This window comes from Mastigoproctus giganteus, chromosome 8 (assembly GCF_048544385.1).
Source record: "Mastigoproctus giganteus isolate SK-2022 chromosome 8, ASM4854438v1, whole genome shotgun sequence".
Taxonomy (NCBI): Eukaryota; Metazoa; Arthropoda; class Arachnida; order Uropygi; family Thelyphonidae; genus Mastigoproctus; species Mastigoproctus giganteus.
In genome coordinates, this window is record NC_143582.1 from 42159830 (window position 1) to 42182104 (window position 22275).

Consider the following 22275-nt stretch of genomic DNA (forward strand, 5'->3'; position numbering starts at 1 on the left):
GGCCGTGGAAATCTAATTTTTCTTCCTGTACGGCTAGTTTTAAGGCCTCCATTAAGGATTTTGGTTTCCTCTTAGGATTTCCTATTTATACCTGTCCTTTATCCCTCCTATGAATTGTATCATTAAGATTTTATCAAACCCGCCGTTCTCCTTATCAGATACTTCAGTCGTTAATTTTACATTCAAGAATCTTTTATGATATTCTTCTACTGTCCTGGATTCCTAGCCACATTGGGATAACGGGAAATGATTTGGCTGAATCAGCAGCTCCCACTAATAATCGTTGCCTGTCAGACCTCTATGCAGACTACAGACAAATAATACGCAATAAGATATATTCCCAATGGCAAGAACTATGGCATAGAGAGAGAGAACAAACAAATTATACCAGATAAAGCCTATATTAGAAACATGGCAGTCCAGTCTGCGCAGGAATCGGAGCGAGGAAGTTGTTCTTGCTCGACTTCGCATAGGACACAATCATCTGACACATTCGTTTCTGCTGAGGGCAGATGACCCTCCTATGTGTGAGTCTTGCGACACCATTTTATCAAGAAAGCATATTTTAATTGATTGCGTTAATTTTACCAATGTTCGCAATATACATTTTACCGCTTTTACTCATCTGACTGAGCCTTATACGCTCAGTCAGATTTTATCAGACAACGACCACATGTCAGCAGTTTTTAAGTTTTTACAAGCTATTAATACATATATAAACATATATAAATTGGAAAATTTACTTTTAAACTTATACTGCCTTATATATATATAAATAACAATTTGACGAGGTAACCTTTTTAAAGGTTACCAGAATTTATCATGGTTAATATTTTAATCTTTTCTTGGCGCAGTATAACCGGAGTCGTTTTTGTGCCAATAAAATTAAAATCAAATGAAATCAAATCTTCTACTGTTTCCCCACTTGTTTGAGAGTAGTTACTTAATATACCTATCCCTTCTAGAAAGGAATTTTTTGGGGAGAATAGCTTTCTTAGTATTTTTTCCAATTGGTCTACGGTTTCCACTCCTATCTCTTGGGTTTCCTCCAAATAATTTGTCTGGGCCCTGCCCTCCAGCTTAAATTCTGCCATCATGATTATTTCCAGTTCTGACAGCCATTCCTTTTCTTTAATCACTTGTAGCCTCTGTAGAAAATATTCTCCGCTTTCCGATGGCTCACCCCTGAATGTCTTTAAAAACTTACTTAATCTAAGTGCCCTCCCCCCCTCACTATCGTTCTCTACATTGCAAATAGTTTCTACCGATGCCTCCCTCCCGTTATTACTTTCTACTCCTTCTCAATCCCTAGCTCTCCTTGTGGCCATTGCATGTCTTTGGGGGGGTGGGTTAATTAAAAATAACAATTTAATTCCACTTTAATTACTAATTGTGTATTATTCTAATCATTCTACTAATAACACTTGGACAATTCGAAATACTGTAATCAACTTATTATTCCTACAGTATTTCATATTTCTCGCCAGCCAGCTGAATTTTTTATTTTTTTTTTCAGTTTCAGCAACTCGGTTACTTGTATTTTTGTCGTTTGGAACACAGCCTTCCATTGCGAGGAATTATCCTGGCTGGTTCCCCATTTGTGGGGGTGGGCGCTTTTATTTTCCCGTTCTTTTAATCTTAGTATTTATTATTATTTAAGCCTTCTCTATTCTCAGCAATGCCCCCCTTTTTTGTCCCCTCCCACCTTTGCACCTGACTTGTTGGCTCCTAGAAGGTTCCAGGCACAACGGGGTTTCAGCATTAATGTATTCCTCGCACGGACTGTTGGCTCTGTGTTCAAAATGACTGACACAACTAGTATGACCTATATACAAATTTGTTTATTAAAGCTATTTATAAAGTTTATTTGAGAACTGTGAACATAAATCAAAAAAAAATCCTTTATCTAGCAACTAATAATATCTTTATATGGAATGCAAAAGGATCAGATTAATTAATAAACCAATCACATTATTCTTCTCCGTGTCCCTTGAATAGATGTATAACAATAGGTCCAGGGTTTTCGTCTCGCTTGTCACCATTCAATATCCAAGCCGTTGATTTCTCACAATGTAGTAACATGAGTACATAATGTATATAGATACAGTCAGTCCTCATGTAACTCGTGTTTACACTACACGAATTCGATCGTACACGATTTATAAGTAGGGGAACGATATCGTATATAACAAGAACCGAATTCGCTTATACAAGATTCGCCTTTGTGTTGACAAGAAACGGCAGTCGAACGCGAAATCACCCCAACTGAACGCCACACGATAGGAATGAAGAGAAGATTCTGAAAATTTATTTATGTTTTTTGTATCAGTGAAGGGGAAACACATTTCACCCTAATAACGTAAAAACCCACACAATTCCAGCTATTGGTATTATCGCAAATGCAATTAGATCGAGTTTACTACCAGTTTATAACAGATTCCACTAGCAGGAATGCAACTGGAAATTGTTTTTATTGTTTTACGGTAGTAACCCTCAGAAATGTGCATTAGGAAAATGTCAGCTAGGGAGGTGTTCATAGTGTGTGTGTGTGTCTCTGCGTTTACGGTGTTGTTTATTCAGTTGCCACACGCGTGCAGCTTTGTTTATGTGTATTAAGCGTGCCTCCTCATTTTGTAATTGTGCTTTATTCCCTAAAAATGAGAAAAAGACTTAAAGGTTTGAAAAGGAAGCGTCCTGGTGAAGACAGTACAGATTCAGAGAGAAAAAGAAAAGCAATATCGATAATTCAAGAAGGATGTAGAGCCTCATTTCAAGAAGGATGTAGAGCTGCTGGAACGAGTACAGAGAAGGGCAACAAGATTAGTGAATGGAAGAAAGGGGTGCTCTTACGAAGAAAGGCTTAAGTTTTGCAAATTACAGTGTCTGGAGACTAGGCACCAGCGAGGTGATCTGATAGAGGTGTATAAAGCCTTGAATGGTTTGAGCATGCTCAATGCTGATGGGATTCTTCCTCTCGCTCAGAATAATCACCTGAGAGGGCATAAATTCAAATTGAGGAAAGACAGATGTAGGATAGACGTGCGGAAATTTGCCTTTAGCCAGCGGGTGGTTGGTTGGTTGGTGGAACAGACTTCCATCCCTTGTCATGGAAGTTGATAGCCTAAATAAGTTTAAGGCTCAGCTGGACAGGTATTTTGAATGAACAGAGGGGTGAAGTGGAAGTGGTTTTTTTTTTTTTTTTTGGCTGATGCTGCATAAGCTTGCTTTCTTGCATCAAATGCCTCTACTAATGCTAATGCTAATAAACAGAGGCGGACTGGGTCAAAAATTCTTATCTGGGAAAATTTGTAGTGGCCTCATACTAGTCTTTATAGCCAAAATTTATCCAATGTTTATCCATATTAACATTGAATACCGCCTACGTGAATACAGCGTAGGTATACTCCTGCCAAGTGGTGGGTTCTTCCACTAGCGAGAGGGGAGTGACAACGTCGCGATGCCCAGCAACCAGATGTATCACAATCTCTCCTTTCAAGTGTAAGCTCAATAAAAATTTCGTCGCCGGGCGTCTCTTACATTCAAGACAATCCCACAGACATTTGTCAATGATATTGACTTAAGGTTCGTTATCTTGAACAGGTTGTATATGGGCATTAAAAAATAAAATAAAATAATAATAATTAATTACGAGTGGACGCGACCTCAGATCTTTTCATAGCCCTTGTGGGTGGAAAGGAAGGCGAACCTCCCAACCGTGCTCCACACGAGGACACCGACTTTGTAACATGTTATCTCCACCAGACATTGAATTTTGGATTTGCACTACAAAAGTCGTAAGTTGACAAGCAAATTTCATAATCTCGTATCAGATCATTTATTTATAAATTCAATTAATTTACATCAGGAAATGTGTCACTGCTAAATTTCCATCAGATAGAGGGTGTGTGTGTAAGAAGAGGTACTGCAAAGCTTTAAAAGAGGTAAAAACCATCTCTTCATAAATTGGTTGTAACTGGTAGTCAAAACTTGCTTCGTGGAAACACTGTGATGGAGAAAATAGAGTTGGAGCAGAAAGGGCAGAACCCATCTAATTTCTAGATAACCTTGGGACAATTTTCTCAAAGTTCCATGATTTTCGTACGATAAGGACTAATGTATGGAAGTAATAGCCCTCATCGAAACTGCAAAGTAATTGTGCGCTTTCATTATCTCCATGTGTGTGCAAGGTGACGTCATTTTCTGGTTTGGAGGGGGCATTTTTGCATGAAATTTCTACTAATGATCTGAACAAGAATCTGAAAGTTTCTTAATATTCGCTGTTCCAGAGGGAAAGATTATATTGGCTCGCAATATATGACACTTCACATGGGGAAAGACTTTTGTGCAACGCTGTTCAATCTATTAAGGATCCCATGTTTTATGTCCACGGATATGTTGTAGTGAGTGCCAAGGGTTGTTCATGTTTCGATAGGCTCAATATTTTAACCTATGCTCAAATTTTGGAGTAAAGTAAACAATAGAAGTGACTTACAATGAGAATCTGTTGCCTTTGGACAATAATAAGGGATTTGGTTAAATTGTTCAGTTAACAATGGAATGTATATCTGGCATAATACGTAGTCACTGCTCCAAGGTATATATACTGTAGGTGTCGGGTGTATCCTTGCCTTGCTACTCGATATTCTGATTAGAATATCGAGGCTAAAAACGATATCCAGCGGAGTGAAAGAGGTGAAGTGAGGAACTTTAAAATGGGCTTTTTTTCACTCCGTGTCTGAGTTAGTCGGTCTGAGGCGTAGATAGCAAGTTCTTTTTCCCCAGAAACTGGGGTTTTTCATCTAGCAAAAGAAACAAATTGACCAAAGAACACACTCAATTCACAGACATAAGACACACAGCACGGCGGATGAATTTAATTATTTCGGTTGGCCTAAAAGTAATAGTTTTTTTTTTTCGGAGTTAAACAGGTGATGAAATTTGGTCGAATAATGTAAATCTGCTAGTTTTTCATACTACACTGATGTACAAAACTTAAGGACCAACACTATTTCCAAAGGTTACAACCACAAAATCGTTACTGATGAGGGTATATCCAGTCTCACCAGTGACTCTGGACGTCAGCTAATCTGGAGAGAGGTTGGCACACGGTATCACCCCACAAACATCGCTGAAAGGGATCGATATGGCGGTTCTCGTCTGGGGAGGCGTTATCTTGGATGGATGTACAAAACTCCAGATACTGGAAGGCGGTACTGTAACCGGTGCACGCTACTGTACTGAGGTAAGCCTTCCCCACGTGCCTCTGTTCCGAGGTGCCACGGTAATCTTATGGGTCCTTAAGATTTGCACATCACTGTATTTGTAAGCCTACATTCAAAATTATAAGTTTAATGAGTGGTATCACCTTCTAATCTTAGAATGTTCTAATCTTAGAATGGCACAATTAAATTGAAGATACCTCAATACCATACAAACACTTAAACAAATTTGGAGACATTACACTGTTTACCCCACATGGCCTGTTAGATTGGCTTCTGGTCTGGATTCTCAAGGAAGCGCATGAACTCGTGTACTTCCCTTGAGAATGAAACTCACACAGAAGGTATAAAATACAATTGCTAGAGCATGTACAAAAATCGCTAATCAGGTATTTTAATTTTTTTAATGCCACCCAATAGTGAATATGTCCTCTTACTACCAGTACTACCACCACACAGTGAGGCATGGACTCTGAACATTGCAGGAGGGGTATGTTTTATCATGTCAGGTTTGTGTCCCACAGATCTGATAGTCTGTGGTGGAGTATCCAAATGCTGGATCTGGAAGTTACTTTAATGTTCAGCAAACTATTCTTGAACAATACTGGCAATGTGCATTATCCTACTGGACACACCTGTGCTATCTGGGAAGACAGTCGTCATGAAAGGGTGTGCCTGATCAGCCACAGTGGATAAGTAGTTTTTAGCATTCAAAATGTGATCTAGAGATAAGAGGACTCCACGAGATTCCCAGGAAAACCTCTCCCCCCCACCAAAACACTTGTCTATCATGCCTATTTCGGTTGAATCAGGATATTAGAATAGTTTCTCTTTGCAGTTTGTTGCCATACTCTCCATCATAGCATAGCATAGAAGGAAACATGATTCATCTTCCCCACTCATCAATGTCTAATGACACTGTTCAGATGAAAACTAGGCATTGTTGGTGATGGGTGGCTGTAAGCATTGATACCTTGATTGGGCGTCTACCATGGCAGCCCATATGGAAGAGGGTTCATTGAATTGTGGTCTTGGAAACATTACTTAAAGTCAATATGGTCAGTCGTTCCACCGTTTTCTATCTATTGGCTCACAAGGCAGGACAACCTATGTTCACCATAACCATTGATGAGGTATGAGCACCTGCCTTTGGCCCAGTAACTGCTGTTCTATCCATTATCCATCCACTCTTGGATCACCTTAACTACAGCACTCCATGAACAGCCCACAAGATTACAAGATTTGCAGTCCCCTTAATACTTCTACCATTCAATCAGCATCTCACAATCATCCCTTTTTCGTAGTCTATCAGATCACTTGCCTTTCTCATGTTGATCAAGTTCTTCATATGGTCTATATGCCATGAACGTGTAGTATCACATTTACTGGTTCTGACCACAACAGGTATCCCATCTGGCAAGAAGAAATGGCCATTTGCCATTTCTTCTTGCATTATCACTACTATAATGTATTATCACTACCCCCACCCCATTGGGGGTGGGGGTAGTGATAATATTTTGACTGGACAGTGTATATATTTGATTTATTTATTATTATTTTTAATATTCTGTTCCCTTTCATATTGTATATATCGTATTACAAATTTTAATATCATCTTTGGTGACATTAAAAAATTTGTATTGGTTTTTCAAATCAGTTGTGTTATTCCAACTCAATAATTTCACCTTCAAATGTAATATATTCTGAATGAATGAACACAAGAGATTGCATGAATGAGGCAAAATATCTCAGCAAAGCTCCTCTTTTCTATGAATAGCAGAAAGGAGAAAATAGTTCTTTGTTAAAAAAAAAATCTTAAATGGAAGAGCAGTTGATAAATATGTAAAATGTATCCTGATTGTTCTCAGAAAACTATATCCAAGCTGGAGGAATATTTAAACAGAATTTTGTCCTTCATGACAATATAGCAGTTTTGCTGCTTGACATTCATTCAGGAAGGTATCAGTAAATATCCCATCTGTGACCAAAGAATTTTCTTAAAGGCTTTTTCACTGAGAAGTGTAGTTAGCTAGCTAGTCTCAAGAAAAAGTGTAGATTTCTCCTTGGAGTACTTGGGTTTTCCATCCCACAAAATGTATAAACCAACTCATGAATGCACTCCTAGACTTAATACACATAGTTTAAATGGAGCATGTATGTTATTTAGTTGTGCAATAAATATATAAATAATTTAAGGGAGGGAATGCTCTGTAAAAACACAAGTTACCAATGAGGTGGTACTGAGTAGGGAGCTATAGCTCATCCCTTGATCAAAATAATGTATTTTTTTGCTGTTACATTATAATTAAAGCTTAATAATTCTCTGAAACACTGCTGTAGTCTCTCCCCCCCAGATAATCATGGAGATACCCCTGTATATTGATATCCATAAACTGCATATGCATTATTTTGGTCACTCAAGCTCCGGTATGGTCAGAAGTGCAACATGAAATTTTTCATTATTTCTATATCGCAGAACATTTGGGAGGCCTATATATTTCATATTTTTAATTTTATTTATTTATTTTATTTTATTTATTTAAATATATTATTAGGAATCAATTACCAAGAAAAGCAAACCTGACAAATATTTTTATTTCCCTTTCAGATGGCATTTCAGTCATTCCATTTAGTTTGTCAACATTTTAAAAACCAAGCATTGTATTCAAATATAGACTCACTTGTTAAGGATGCTATATCAAATTCAAGTTCTCCACTATCAAGTGTAGATATTGCAAGAATTTCAGATTTCACACATGATGAAAGATTATGTGAGAGAATTTTGAAACCAGTGTGGAAACGATTAACAGATAATTGCTGTGAGAAGGGCGCAGAAAAGGCTGCTAGATTGCTTGAGTACTTGATTTTGACTGGAAGTAGCATGGTAGGTTTTTCAGTGTTATGTCCTATAAGTAAAAAGACCAGTGTGTGTTTGGGGGGGGGGTACATTGTATCCAAGCCCATTTGAGCCTATGGAGCTATTGATAGGTGGTCTATCTGTTGTCTCAGGCTTAAAGGAAACTTGTTATAGCACTGACTGCACATGTTTTAAATGATATTATGACTAAAAGTGATCAGTATATTTTTTCTTGGAGTAAAGTATTTTGGAAAACCTCTTTATAAAAATATCATTTTAAAAGAATGTAATAAAGTTAATTTTTTTTATGCCTTAATCTTATGGAAAGCAAATTTTGACTATGGCTGTATTATAAGACATTTTTAGATAAAAAGAATTAGCAAAACATAAAAGTAATCAAATAATCAGCTCAACATGCACAATACAAAAACTTGCAGCCTTAGCTGAAAACAAACTTACACAGCTATAGTTCAGAAACTTGCAGAAGTACATCTGTTCTGATAAGAAGTATTTGTCAGTTTTGGCAGGTGGCTGGAATCAAACTCAGCTGTTCTTGTGCTGGATTTGATTCTTTATAACAGCAACCAAGTAAAGATAAAGGAATTTTGCATTATTTTCAGACAGTCGTTTTTCTAGTTTATGTTATAATTTCTCTTTTTTAACCTGTTTTTGGTCATCATCATTAGCCATATGGTGCAAGGAAGCCTGAGGCTTATGCTGCACCAGCCAAAAAAAAATTTCTGAATTACCCTGAGAGAGAGAGAGAAGTAGAAGGGAATCACCAAGAAAGAGAAGAAAGATGATATCCAGCTCAGGATCCTGGGTGTGCCAAGCCCATACTCACCAGATGTGAGCCCCTGGGGTTAAATCTGGGACATGTTTTCTTATTTTTTGCTGTTTCCTCTCTGACGTCATTAGATCATTCTGTTCACACAGGAGTAATCTCATTATATTGTCTAAGATAATTTTCTTATTAAAAATTTTAAAAAATGTTAAATGGGCCTCTGTAGCCAAGTGGTCAGGAGCGGGAGTGCAGTAGCACACACTCTTTGAGTAGACTGGGGTTCGAGCCTCTGACTGCTAAATATGGTCAATATTTAGCAGTCAGAGCAGTCTGCCAATCTGCACTGGACCAGCGTGACAGATTATGGTCCATTTCCCTCAACATGAATCAATGAGGAGGCTTCCATCCTGCAGTGGCTTGATAATGGCTGCATTTACCTTTTTAGGATAAAAATATGCTAAAAGTTGTCAATATCTTGTATATGATTTCAGGCAACTGACAGTAGTGAGATAAATTTATTCAAGAAAGTTGATTTTTATGCTTTTGTCATCTCATTAGGCATCCTTTAAGACATATTATCCAATCCCAGAATTCAATCAGGGATTGGATAATATGTCTATTCCTCAACTGCTCTGAAGAACATACATTATGTTTTTTTCCCTTTCTTTTAGATTTTTCAATCAAAACTAATATGTAGGATGACAAGTAACTCTATTTTTATTTTGTTTAGACTATAAATGCACTTATTATAGTCTATGCACTCGTTTGTAGTATATTTAATGCCATTACATCCATGACATAACTGGTTTCAAGATATATTCAAAATTGCCCCAGCACTTTTGCAACAAACTATTACAGAATCCATGAATTTTTGCAGAACGTCAGTTTGAATATTGCCAGAAACAGTTCAGATTTTTGATTCCAGTTCACCAAGAGACCTTGAGTGAGTTTTTAAACCTTTTCTTGCTCTAGTCTCAAATGATATGTTCCATCTGAACTCCTAGCAGGCTGTTCAATTGGTCCATGCCATCCAAGCCACTTTCCAAAAAAGAGATTGCTCCACCATGTAAAGACAGTGCAAAATGTAGAAGAATGGTCCTGCATCAGTTTTTCAGTATTTAGCCCATTGTAAAATGGTTAACCACACATTTTCAGGCATCTTCATAATGTATCTGTCTTCATAATGTTGGCCTAATTATTATTATTATTATATGTAATAATAATAATTATTATATATATATAATTATTATTTACTGAAATTTCAAAATTTTTGTTTTTACATTTTTTTACTTATCTAAAATGAGTTTTTCTTAGGATTAAACATGAAGAGAAGTTTTGCAAGTGGGTATCAAAAGAGGAAGAATAAGAAAACATTACAGGCTCATTAATCTAGTTTACCCAAAGTTCGACATGATGTATCAATACCAACTATTCCTACAGATATTTCTAGTGCATTACATCTAATCCTGATACTGCAGACTATAAAACAGAAACTATTCCTATAGATATTTTTAAGGCAACTACATCTGATTCTGATATTTCAGATGGTACAGAAAAGAATGAACAAAACATCTATACCAAATACAATGATGTGGGTCTATAGAGTACTTTAACTAAGGATGATATCTTGTTTTGGGTTCAAAAAGGACCTGTTGACTGTCAACACTGGAAGGATTCATTTGAAAAATCAAAACAGATATTTAAAAATCAAGTAAGGTATTGCTCCCAAGGACTCTTTCAGTCCACAAAAATTAATGGTGGAAAGTAGTTGAGAGTAACTAGTATATTCTTCATCAACTGGATGTGTCTACTGTTTTGTATGCAAGCTCTTTTCAAATTTAAGTTGCATTTTAGCCAATGATGGCTTTAAGGATTGGCAAAACCCCATTTTAATTAAACAACATGAGAATTCAACTGATCATAGAGCAGCTTTGCTCATATATTTATCAAGAAAAGGTGGATCCACTTTAGATTCAAAATTAGATAAACAAATTATAAAAGAACAAAAATATTGGAGACAGGTGCTTCAACGTATTGTTGCAGTTATATCTACTTTGGCAGAACAAGGATTGCCATTTCGAGAAATTTAATTCACCTCGAAATTGAAATTTTCTCGGATTATTAGAACTGATTGCTCAATTTGATCCTTTTCTTGCTGATCATATTAGTTGTTATGGGACTCTGGATCTGGAAAATCACCATATTTATTTAAAACAACATGCAACAAAATTATTGATTTAATGGCTAAAAAATAAGAAAATCTATTTTTGAAGATTTAAAAGAAACTGGTTATTTTAGTTTGTTCGTTGATTCTACACCTGATCTGTCACATATTGATCAGTTAAGTATTATTGTAAGATATGTATGTCCTCATGATGGTCATCCTGTTGAACAATTTTTAACATTCCTTCCAGTAGAAAGCATTCTGGAGAAAATTTGGCCAATTTGATATTTGATTATATTATAAATGCATAACATTGATTTTAGCAAGTGTAGAGGACAGTCCTATGATAACGCTGCCAACATCGCTGGGAAATATAAGGGTATGCAGCAAAAGATTTTATTTTAGAAAAAAATAAATATGCCATATATATTCCCTGTGCCGGACATTCGTTAAATTTGGTCGGCCACATTGCAGTTGATTGTTGTGTAGACGCAGTAAATTTCTTTGCAATTTTGCAACAAACCTATACATTTTTCTCTGCTTCGACAAAATGATGGTCTATTTTAAAATCGGTTTTGGGATCCAAATGTGAACTTCCAAAACGTCTTTCTGACACTAAATGGGAAGCACATATTAAAGCTACAAGAGCAATTATGAATAATTATGATTCAATTATTGAATCATAATTATTCATAATTTAATTAAAATTCAGGATGATGAATACAAAAATAGTGAAACTAAAAGAAAAGAGAAGCCTCTATTATCCATGAAAAAATGGAAGAACTTGAATTTATGTTTATGCTTGTATTATGGAATTATACATTGGAACAGTTTCACAAAACCAGTAAAATATTACAAGACCTTCAAAATCATTAAATATATGTTCAAAACTGTATGCATATTTATCATAAAAGAAACCAGAAATTGTTTTGATGAATTTGAACAAAATGCAAAAGAAAAATTACCAGATAACATAGATTATAAGAGTGCAAAGAAAAGAAGAAGATCTAGAAAAGTACAGATTAATGATGGAAATGCATCTCATATTCACGATCTTTCTGCAAGAGATAAATTTAGGATGAAATCTTTCATTCCTATCACGGATTCTTTAGAAAGTAATTTACAAAGAAGAGCTGAAGTATATAAGAATATTTCTCAAAAATTTAAATTTTATTAAATTATGACCAGACAGATGAAGAGCTCAAAGAAAATGTAAAAAGTCATAAAAGTTTAGTTAATAATTACCCCGAAGAGGACAGATATGAAGATGTAAAACATCGTCATATCTATGTCCTCTATGAAGACTTATATGAAGACGTAAAACATTTTCATCTGTATATAAATAAAAATTATTCTCAAACAAATGAGTTTAATTATCAAAATTTATACAATATAATAATTCAAGACAAAATACAGTCAGTTTTTCCAAATGTTGAAACTATATTTCGAAATTTTCTTACCTTGATGATAACTAATTGCTCTGGAGAGAGAGATCGTTTAGCAGGCTTAAGAGGGTAAAAAATGAATGTTGTACGACCATGCTTCCAAACAAACTCCCTTCTTTGAGCATCTTATATATGGAAAGTGACAAGCTTAGAAGCTTATCATTTGAAGACATTGTTTGACATTTCAACATAATGAAATCACGGAAGCAAATATTTTAAATAATTTGAATCAATAATTTTTTGTTGTTAATAAAATAATTTTTTAATCAATAAATAAAAAATTATTTTATATATCTGTTACAAGCAAAAAATTGTGTTTTATTTTATTTTTTTAACAAAAATGAATGAAAATAATGTTTTTTGTTTTATTATATTATTAATTTAATTGATATTATTGTTATTGTTACCAATGTCAAAAATATCTGTTATTTTTTTAATAGTTAATAAAAATGTATGTATTACTATGTATGTATGTAGCATTTTATATGCGCCCTTTGATGAGAATGATGAAAATCATTTAGTCCCTGGTTAGAGTTTAGTAAACTTCTGTCCTCCCGTTCCTTACAGAATTCCTCATGTGTGTGAATGTAGATGCAAAATGCTCATTCAGTTTGTCAGCCATCTGAGCAGGATCATCAACATTTGTACCACCAACATCAAGTGGACCAATCTGATTCATCTCTTTCCTTCTAGAGTTTACATAAGTAAAGAAGTCTTTGATGTTTTTCTTTGCATTCTTTTCCAAGGATTTCTTTTAATCAGCCTTTCCTTGCCTAACTCCTTTGTGACTTGATTATAGGCTAGCTTATATCTGCCATAGGCTTCTGTGTCACCTGATAATTTATATGCATCCCACGCATTTTTCTTCTCTGCCTCTTTTGTTCATTTGACATCCATTTAGGTTTAAATCTTGAACAATATTTCTTAGTTGGTACGAAAAGCGTAGTAGCTTCCAAGGTTAATTCCTCGACGGCTTCCTGTTTAGAATTCGCTGTTTTTAACATTATCAGTTGATCCCACTATATAGAATTTAAAAACTGCCTGCACAACTGTTCATTGTACTCATCAGAGTCATTAAGCCTATAACACACTCCTACTCTCATTTTCCCTTTCCCAGGGTTTATGTCACACCAAACTGACTGAACATTGCACTGTCTACTCATGTCAACTGGATGCACTTCCTTAGATTTTTGTGTTTCTCTTAACTAACAGCATAACTCCTCCTCTCTTCCTATCCTCTCTATCCTTTCTGTACACATTGTACTCCCCTAATTCCAATTCTGCACTGCTTATATCTGTGTGACACCATGTTTCTGATATCCCAACAATATTTGCCTTTGATGTCATGATCAGCACTTCAAATTCATCAAATTTATTTACTATACTTCTAGCATTGGTGTAATGCAAGTATACATGCACCTGTTCTTACTCTTAGTTACCCTGACACAGTCCATGTATTTACTTGTTCCATGATGATTCCCAGCAGCTCTTGAAATCCCCAGCAACTTGCTCTCTAGGCTGCTGCTCATTCCAATTTTCTCAGGAATCAGCTGATGAGGTCCTTGGTTAACTGTTGGCAGCATTTCTTGTATTTTTTGAAAGTTTATAGTTTACTAAATGTGATATATGTCAATAATTGCAATCGCTTAGCACAGACTTTCAGCCACTGCTAATTTCTGGTTGATTTCGACCAGAAATCCACACCATTCCTTAAAAACTTTTATTACTGTTTTTTCTGAAACACCAGCAAACTGAGCTGCCTCTTTAACAGGATGTCCTTTAGACCTACAAATGCTATTATTCCTTTTTGTCACTCACAAACATCTTTTCTGCACCCACCTTATGGTGGAAACTCTTGCTTCTTCAGTTATGACTGTAAATAAAGAAAATAGGTTAATCTTACACTCTAATTTCAGTTTTGTAAGCAAACAAATTCGTGTGTTCAATCAGCTATATGCACTAAACAGCACAAGTGACCAGTGTCTGTGTGTGTGTATATATATATATATATATATATATAATGTAAATAGAGTTTCTAATAAATAATTTCCTATTTTCATTTTGATATAACTCTTGAAACAAAGATATAATAGCAACTGTAGTGCCACTAATGTGAAGCTTACTCATTGCCTAACTGCTTAACCCATCAGAAGTGGTACCATCAATCATAATACATCCTTATCCTTAACTAAATTAAGGATAAAAGTGCTGTTGAAGGAATACATCCTTGACAATTCAGAAGACATTATTAAAAGCCAAAAATGGCACATTTAAGAATCAATTGAGAATACATTTAACACCAGCTCCCGTGATTAATGGCAAAGAAGAATATGAAGTATCACTACTGACATTACAAAAAATATCTGCAACAATATGACCAATAATTAAAAAAAAAAAAAGCAGTGACTATTGAGTTCCTTGGAAGGCACAAGGCAACAGTGGTTGGAGAATCTTGTGTGCCTTGTAGCAAGGTGAGGCTCAATTGCTCTGTTTTAATTTATACTAGAATTCCTGTGGTGAATATATTTCACCAAAACTGTTTCAGAAAAGAAGTAAGAATTAATATTGAAGTAATTACAAAAACCTTTCTCTTGACTCCCTTAGCTGCTAGCTAAGGTGTCAGTGGGATGGACTCAAGTAAAAATGCAGTTTGATAATTTGTTATTTGTTATATGTATGACTATATAATTCCTTTAAAAAAATTATAATTATTGCACAAAAATTATCTGGACCTGACAATCCAGTGGCATATTCAGGTATCATTATCATCGTAAGGGGGTGCATGGCGACCAGGCTTTTGAGTTTTTTTTTTTTAGAATGCCTCCTGCTTTCTTTTTCTTTAATCCAAAATTTTTAGTTAAGGGGGACATATGCCCCCCCTGCCCACCCATGAAAGTCTGACCCTGACATTTGTTGACTGTGAGGACAAAAGTTAAGGAACTGTCTTCTCTAATAAATGGCAAATTAATTTTACTGGGGGCTAAATCAATTCTTGAGATTTGAAAATCGATTGGAATTTTTTTTTTTTTTTTTATGTTACTGCTAAATATAACCTATTGCAAAAGGAATAAGGTCAAAAGCTTGTTTAATTTTTGAGTTATTCAAGTTCGAAGAGTGTTCCAGAGAGAGAGAGAGAGAGAGAGGTTTCAATTATTGACCATGTTGTAGTTAGTTTTCATAATTTCAGTAGCAATAAGCACAATAATAGTTTATAAAACCAATGTTGTTACATCTGAGGAAAAGTGTCAGACCATAGTACTTCTTGCCCTTTAACATTGAAAACATTCAGTCAGTTCAGCTTCGAAAATTTTACTTTAACAAAATTTTTGTGGTTAAATACTTTGTAACAAAGGAGTTTGATTGTATACATATACAAGTATTTAAAAAAAACAAAAAACAACAACAACCCTACTCTCAATTCCTGGCACTTATATAGTAATCATAGTTAACTTATTTAACTGCGTAATATAATTTATTAGAAAAAAATCACTTTACTAATGTTTCTATCTTATTGGTAAATAGCTATGTCTCCAACATCAATGAACTTTTCTACAAACTTCATACTGTGACATGAAGTGAACTAATATTAAAATGGTTTACAACCATTTTAAAATTAGTTCACTAAAGTTTTTTAAAGGAAATCTCTAATAAAACTGTCTTCAAGAAAAAATAAGTTTATGTATTTTCTATTCTAAACACATAACGCTAGCCAAGAATACACAGGGCAGTAAGTGAAGTCCCTATCTTGGGTGTAGGGATCTCTGGAACCTCTACAGCTGTAGGAGTGACACGGTGTACATGGGAAAATATCTGTGAGTATTTTAAGTTAGATTGCAGCACCCTTGTTTGCATATTTTGGAAATAACAGCACTAAATCTATATTATTATTAGTAGTGGCAAATGATGCAAGGAAGTAAGCTTATACAGCAAACAAAAAAAATCTACCTGTTTCATTAACCACCCTTCCAATCTGTGTCATTTGCAAAGTTTGACATTAACATGTTCATTGAATGCAAATATGTGGCTTCAGATTTTAATCCACTTGGAGGGAGAACCACCCTACGTTTAGAACATTTCCTTCCAATTTGAGAGAAGGAAAACTGGACATTTTTGTCAAGCAACCTTCATTGGAGGCTGATTAATTCAGTCATAGTGAGAAGAAACCCAAAAATGTTTCTGCCTTTCAAATCCAAATTGACTTGATCCTGTGGTTTTCAATCCTTGGTTGAAACCATTGTTGGAAAAGCAAAAATGTCAAGCCTGATATGTCTTCTTCAATATCATTAATAAATTTTTGAAAACAAGAATGTCGGCACCGAACCCTGAAGGACTCCACTAATAACTTTAGTCCAAGAAGAACAGTGCCCATTGTTAACCACTCAACCATCCCTTTATCCCTAGCAGTAACTTGCTGATATGGATAAAGGGAAGATTTCTTGTTTGGGCTATGACAAAAGCATCAAGGCACTGCTCCTATTTGTACAGCCTTCTTCATGGGTGTTGCAGAAGTGTCTAGTTTGAATAGATTTAAGAAAGAATTAGATAAATGATTAAGGGGATGGAAGGATGAGGTGAGGTAGTTTTTTTTTTGGTTGATGTTATATAACCTTTCTTCCTTGCATCATTTGCCATTACTAATACTAATACTTCTGCCTGTAGAATATAATAAAGGAAACATAAAATGGATGCTCAATAAAGCAGCCTAATTATCTGTTAGAGTTTCACATTACTGAAGCTTAAATTCATATTTAGGTTCCTACTTGAAATATGCTGAATTTGATTAAATGTACAGTATTTTCAATTTTACATTTTCAAATTGTGACTACTGGTATGATTGAATCATAGATAATGATTGGTAATATTTGTTGATCTTTCCTCCCCTTTCATTTTATATCTTCAGTTTAACAGTGTTATTATTATTGTTAAAAGAAACAACTTTGATGAAATTTATGACAGTTTTTATTTTTTATTTTTTGGATTTAGGTTGTTTCAGATTGTAGAAATCATCATAATGTGATTTCTTCTGTTCTTCTTTGGGCTAGGACTAGGCATCAAGGCAAAAAAAGCAAACTCTTTATACTAGCCCATAATATTCTGAAACTGCTGAATGATGAATATGAATTATCATGTAAAAGAGTTCTGGCAATAACGGCACATCTTCGTCTTCGAGAACAGCAATTTCAGGAACAATTAGCTCAGGTAGTTTTTATTTCTTTTGTTTTTAATGTAAGTTTATGTAGTTATGTATTATTGGAAATGCAAATACCCAGTATACTCAAAAGAAACACACTTGAAAAGAATGATACTGTTTTATAGCAAGGAAAGAAAGAGTTCATATGCTGAAGGCATATACTAAATTAAAACACCTATGTTGAGAGCATTTTGTAGTAACCTTGTTACATCATGAATAATATTAATATAATAGCGAGAATGTTTCCATCTTCATTTATACCTTGATAAAGCAGAAAGGAAAAAATGCAACCCATGAAATAACATAAAATAAAACTAAATAAATTATGGGAATATAAAAACTAGTTCAGAATAATCACAATTTTGTTTAACAAGACATGTATTGTAGGTAAGTATGTTTCTTGTAAAGTGGCACTCAAAGATTCCATTTTATCTGCCATGTGGGCTCTGTGTTGTCTAGCAACTGAGCTTAGCCAGATGTGTGTTGTGTTATGTTATTTTTGTTATATGTCTGGCCTCTTAGCAAACATTAAGCAGGAATAACATGGAAGACTGATTCCTGGTTCTCTTCCTTGTTACACAAAGCTGGACCATCTATTTCTTGAGACTCTTCTAGGCAGTCTTCAGTCCCATAATGAGAGACGGATTGCCCTTTGGAAGGAGGAAGGATTGGTTAAGGTTACAGTAAAAGAAAGACAGGATGTTAGAGCAGAATGAAGAATAAAGGATTTCACTCCTGTAAGAATAGTTTCAGTAACATAATCAGAATAAATAGAACAGAAGACTTAAAATGGTAAGCCTCTAACCGAGAAAAATAGGAACAGAAATTATGAAAATTGTCCCATTTTACATTGTTGTGATATCAAAACACACAAGACTAATAATGGCTTTTGGAGAAAGGCTCCTTGGCAATTTGCTGAAAATATTTTAAGTTTTGATCTAAGGCAGCAATTCTCAAACTTTCTGAGCTCATGCCTTGCCTCCCTTGACCTGTAAAATTTTCCTGGTGCCTCCCTTGAAGTAAAGCATCTATAATTGTGCAATTTCTTATTTTTAATATGGTAATACAATAATTATTAATACTACATGAAATAATAAGCATCTGTAGTTCTAAATTACGTTAATTTAGAACCAATAGCAATAGCATTTTTAGAACCAACAGCAATAGCGGTTCTCAATTACGTTAGTAATTTAGAACTACAACTTCTAACTTAGTAATTTAGTTAGAAATTTAGAACTACAACTTCTAAATTACTAATGATTATTATCAGTAAGTAATCACGCCAAAAACAATAAAAAACACAATCACACACCTGAAGCCATATTTTCAACCATGCAGCTAATGCTATACTATGCAATCTACCTATATATGTCATACATAGTACGCACTAAATGATATATATTACATTACATCATATCAATTATAATTCATCAATCCATTTCAGCAAAATATAATATATTTTTTTCCAAATAAATGTTTATATCGAAGTTAGAGTGAGATAGGTGGCGGTAAATGCTTTAAAAAATAGGTTATAAAATTTAATGTTATGTTATGAAAGTTTATTTATATATATATATTTTTGTATTTATATATGTTATGTTATGAAAATTACATTTCTGTTAAACTTTTTGCACCTCCTTTTGCATTAGTCTGTGCCTCCCTGGGGAGGCGCACCTCCCAGTTTGGAAATCACTGATCTAAGGTATCTTGGAGACAATGAACATTAACTATGTAATTTGAAGGATTGTTAGTGAGAAAAGATTAAGAGTTCACCATATAGTGCAAAGAAGCCATGGGTTTTTACTGCAGTGGCAAAAAAAACCCAAGTAGATAAAAAAATATATATTATGGGCTTCTCTTCTCACACAGGAGGTAACTATCCAGTTGACCTTTGCATTTATTCAAACTGTCAGCCTCAAGTAAACAATGAGAGTCAAGATAATCCAGCCAGTCAAGATAATCCAAGTGATTATCCATCTCTAATTATGTATATTTTATCTATAAAGGCTATAATGAGCTAATCCAAATAAGCAGAACAAATACAACTAAAACTAAAATTTTCCTTCAAAATCATACTCAAAATTGTCTTTCTTAGAGCATTAAATCATCACCCCCACCCCAAAACTACCACAACAATAATGAGATTTCTGGACAATTTTTCTGGGAGGATTGCTTTTTTGATCCATTTAGTGAATGCAATGTTACAATCAGATATGAAATTAGATACAATAATATAGTAATAGTATGTGATATACAGTGCAAGGAAGCCAGAGGCTTTTGCTGCACCGGGCAAAAAAAAAAAAAAAACACCCAACCAAGTAGACAAGAAAATACAATTATATGCTTTCTTCTGCACACCCGTAACTATCCAGTTGATATTTGAATTTATTCAAACTGTCAGCCTCAACTACCTGCCAGGGTTGTTCCAGCAAACAATGACTTGCTGGTTAAAAGAAAAATTCCTTCAATCTAAACTAAGTAGTTTTAATTGATGACTCCTAGTTCTGGAATTCTTTCTAACAGTGAGAATTCTACCTTTCCTTTTACTAATCCCGCTCAGAGCCTTGAAAACCTGAATCAGGTCACTTCTGAGGTGCCTGGTTGCCAAGCTCTGTAGCCCATATAATTGAAGTGTTTCCTCATACAGCGATTGTTCTTCTGCCGATCTCACCATTTGAGTTGCCAGTCTTTGGACCCTTTCAAGAAGCTCAATGTCATTTTTCAGATGAGGTCTCCATACTTCAGCACAGTATTCCAAATATGGTGTTACAATTACCTTATACAGTGGGATTATGACCTCCCTATCTCTACAGGATAACATATGATTAATCATCGATACGGACACCATGAGCTTTCCTGGCTGCCTGTTTACACTGTTCAGAAAACTGCATATCTGCCTATATTGTAACTCCCAGATCCCTTTCCTCCTCCACTGTTTTTAATTCACCTCCACTACAAGTGTATAATTTATTTGTTGCTATTTCCCAAGTGTAAGACCTTACATTTAGCAGCATTAAAGCATAGCTGCCACTTCTCTGACCATCTCTGAAGTCTGTTCAATTCATCCTGAAGGATTGCTGCTTGGCACTGATCATTAACAACTCTGCAAATTTTGACATCACACCTTCTATCCCTTCGTTGATATCCTTTTTGAAAGTGAGAAAAAACAGTGCTCCAAGAACCAGTCCTTAAGGGAACCCACTCCTGATGTTACACCAATCTGAAGAATATCCATTAATCACAACCCTCTGCCTTCTGCCCTGCAACCACCTAGCAATCCATTTTAGAATCTTATCAGAAATCCCTATCTGTTCAAGCTTATATAGTCACCTCTTATGAAAGACCAAGTCAAATGCTTTGCTAAAATCCAAATAAACAATATTGAAATTTCAGTAAACCCCCGCTATTCGCGGGGGTTACGTTCCTGAAAAATTCCACGAATAACGAAAACGTGAATACTGAGTTATGGCTCCCATAGTAATAAAGGGGTTACGTTCCAAAGTATGAAATATATGAGAAAAACTAGTCTAAAATTTTGTCTATTGTGTGTATTATATGTACCTTCATAATATGACTATGTACATAGACAGCACATAGTGAAATGCAAGCATATGGCATCGAAATGAAAATAAGAAACAATTTAATATTAAATGTAATATTTATTAGAAATTTCAAACCAGCGCCTTTGCTAGCTAAAAAACTTATCCCGCCAGTGCTATCAAGTTTCATTAAAGTGTTGATAAAGGAGTTTTGCCTTTTCACGAATGATGAGTGAACTTAACGGAATTTTATTTTGAGTTCGGTCTTCTATCCACAGATTTAAAGCTTTTTCCATTTTTTCTAATTTAACATCACGAGTTACAGAGCAAATTTTTGAAGCAATTAGCGTGTTTTCACAGACACTACAGCAGATTTTTTCTTCCAATTTCTTGATTGATCGTACGATCGACTCATTGATTTTATAATGTTTTGCCACTGAGGAAGACATTTTCACCATTAGAAATTTTATCTAATAACTCAATTTTATTCGCTAATGTCATCACCTTCTTTGATCTTTTCACATTTCCCTTGTTATTCGTAGCCATATTTTTTTATGGGTTAGAAAGAACTTGTCCAAATAAAATCACTTTCTTCCGTTAACACACTTGAAAAAGTCTGTTTTACACTGCAAAATGGTAGATTTATCACTTTTGTAAGCATATCAATTTATAAGCATATAAATTAAAAACAAACGATGAAACCTCCCATGGCAAGTGCATAACACATACTGAACAAGGATTAGCGAGAAACATCCATGCTCGCGATTTTGTCACCCCTCTCTCCCCCACCCACTGAGGGCTGTTTTGACCGGGGAAGATAATTTTAGCCACACCCATGTTTTTTATGGCGGAAACGTTCACGGCGCTTTAAAATTCACATTTTTTTAGGTTTCATTTTATATTAAATCAGCGACCGCGAATACAGATACCGTGAATTGTGGGGGTTTACTGTATTCCCTAAATCTCAAAATAACCCACTAAGTTAGTTAAGCATGATTTACCCTTAACAAAGCCATGCTGTTTGTACTTCAGAATGCCATATCTATCTAAATGTCCCTGGACTGTACCCTCATTGC

General features: G+C 34.9%; 1 protein-coding gene across 1 annotated transcript in view; it reads left to right on the top strand.

Annotated features, from left to right (window-relative positions):
• The window catches only part of LOC150081485 (uncharacterized), a 131977-nt gene that overhangs the window by 11987 nt on the left and 97715 nt on the right, over positions 1–22275 (top strand). The window contains exons 2-3 of the mRNA XM_090380220.1: positions 7828–8103; positions 17453–17668. Coding sequence (XP_090236346.1) covers positions 7828–8103; positions 17453–17668 — 492 coding nt within the window. The remainder of the gene's footprint in view (positions 1–7827; positions 8104–17452; positions 17669–22275) is intronic.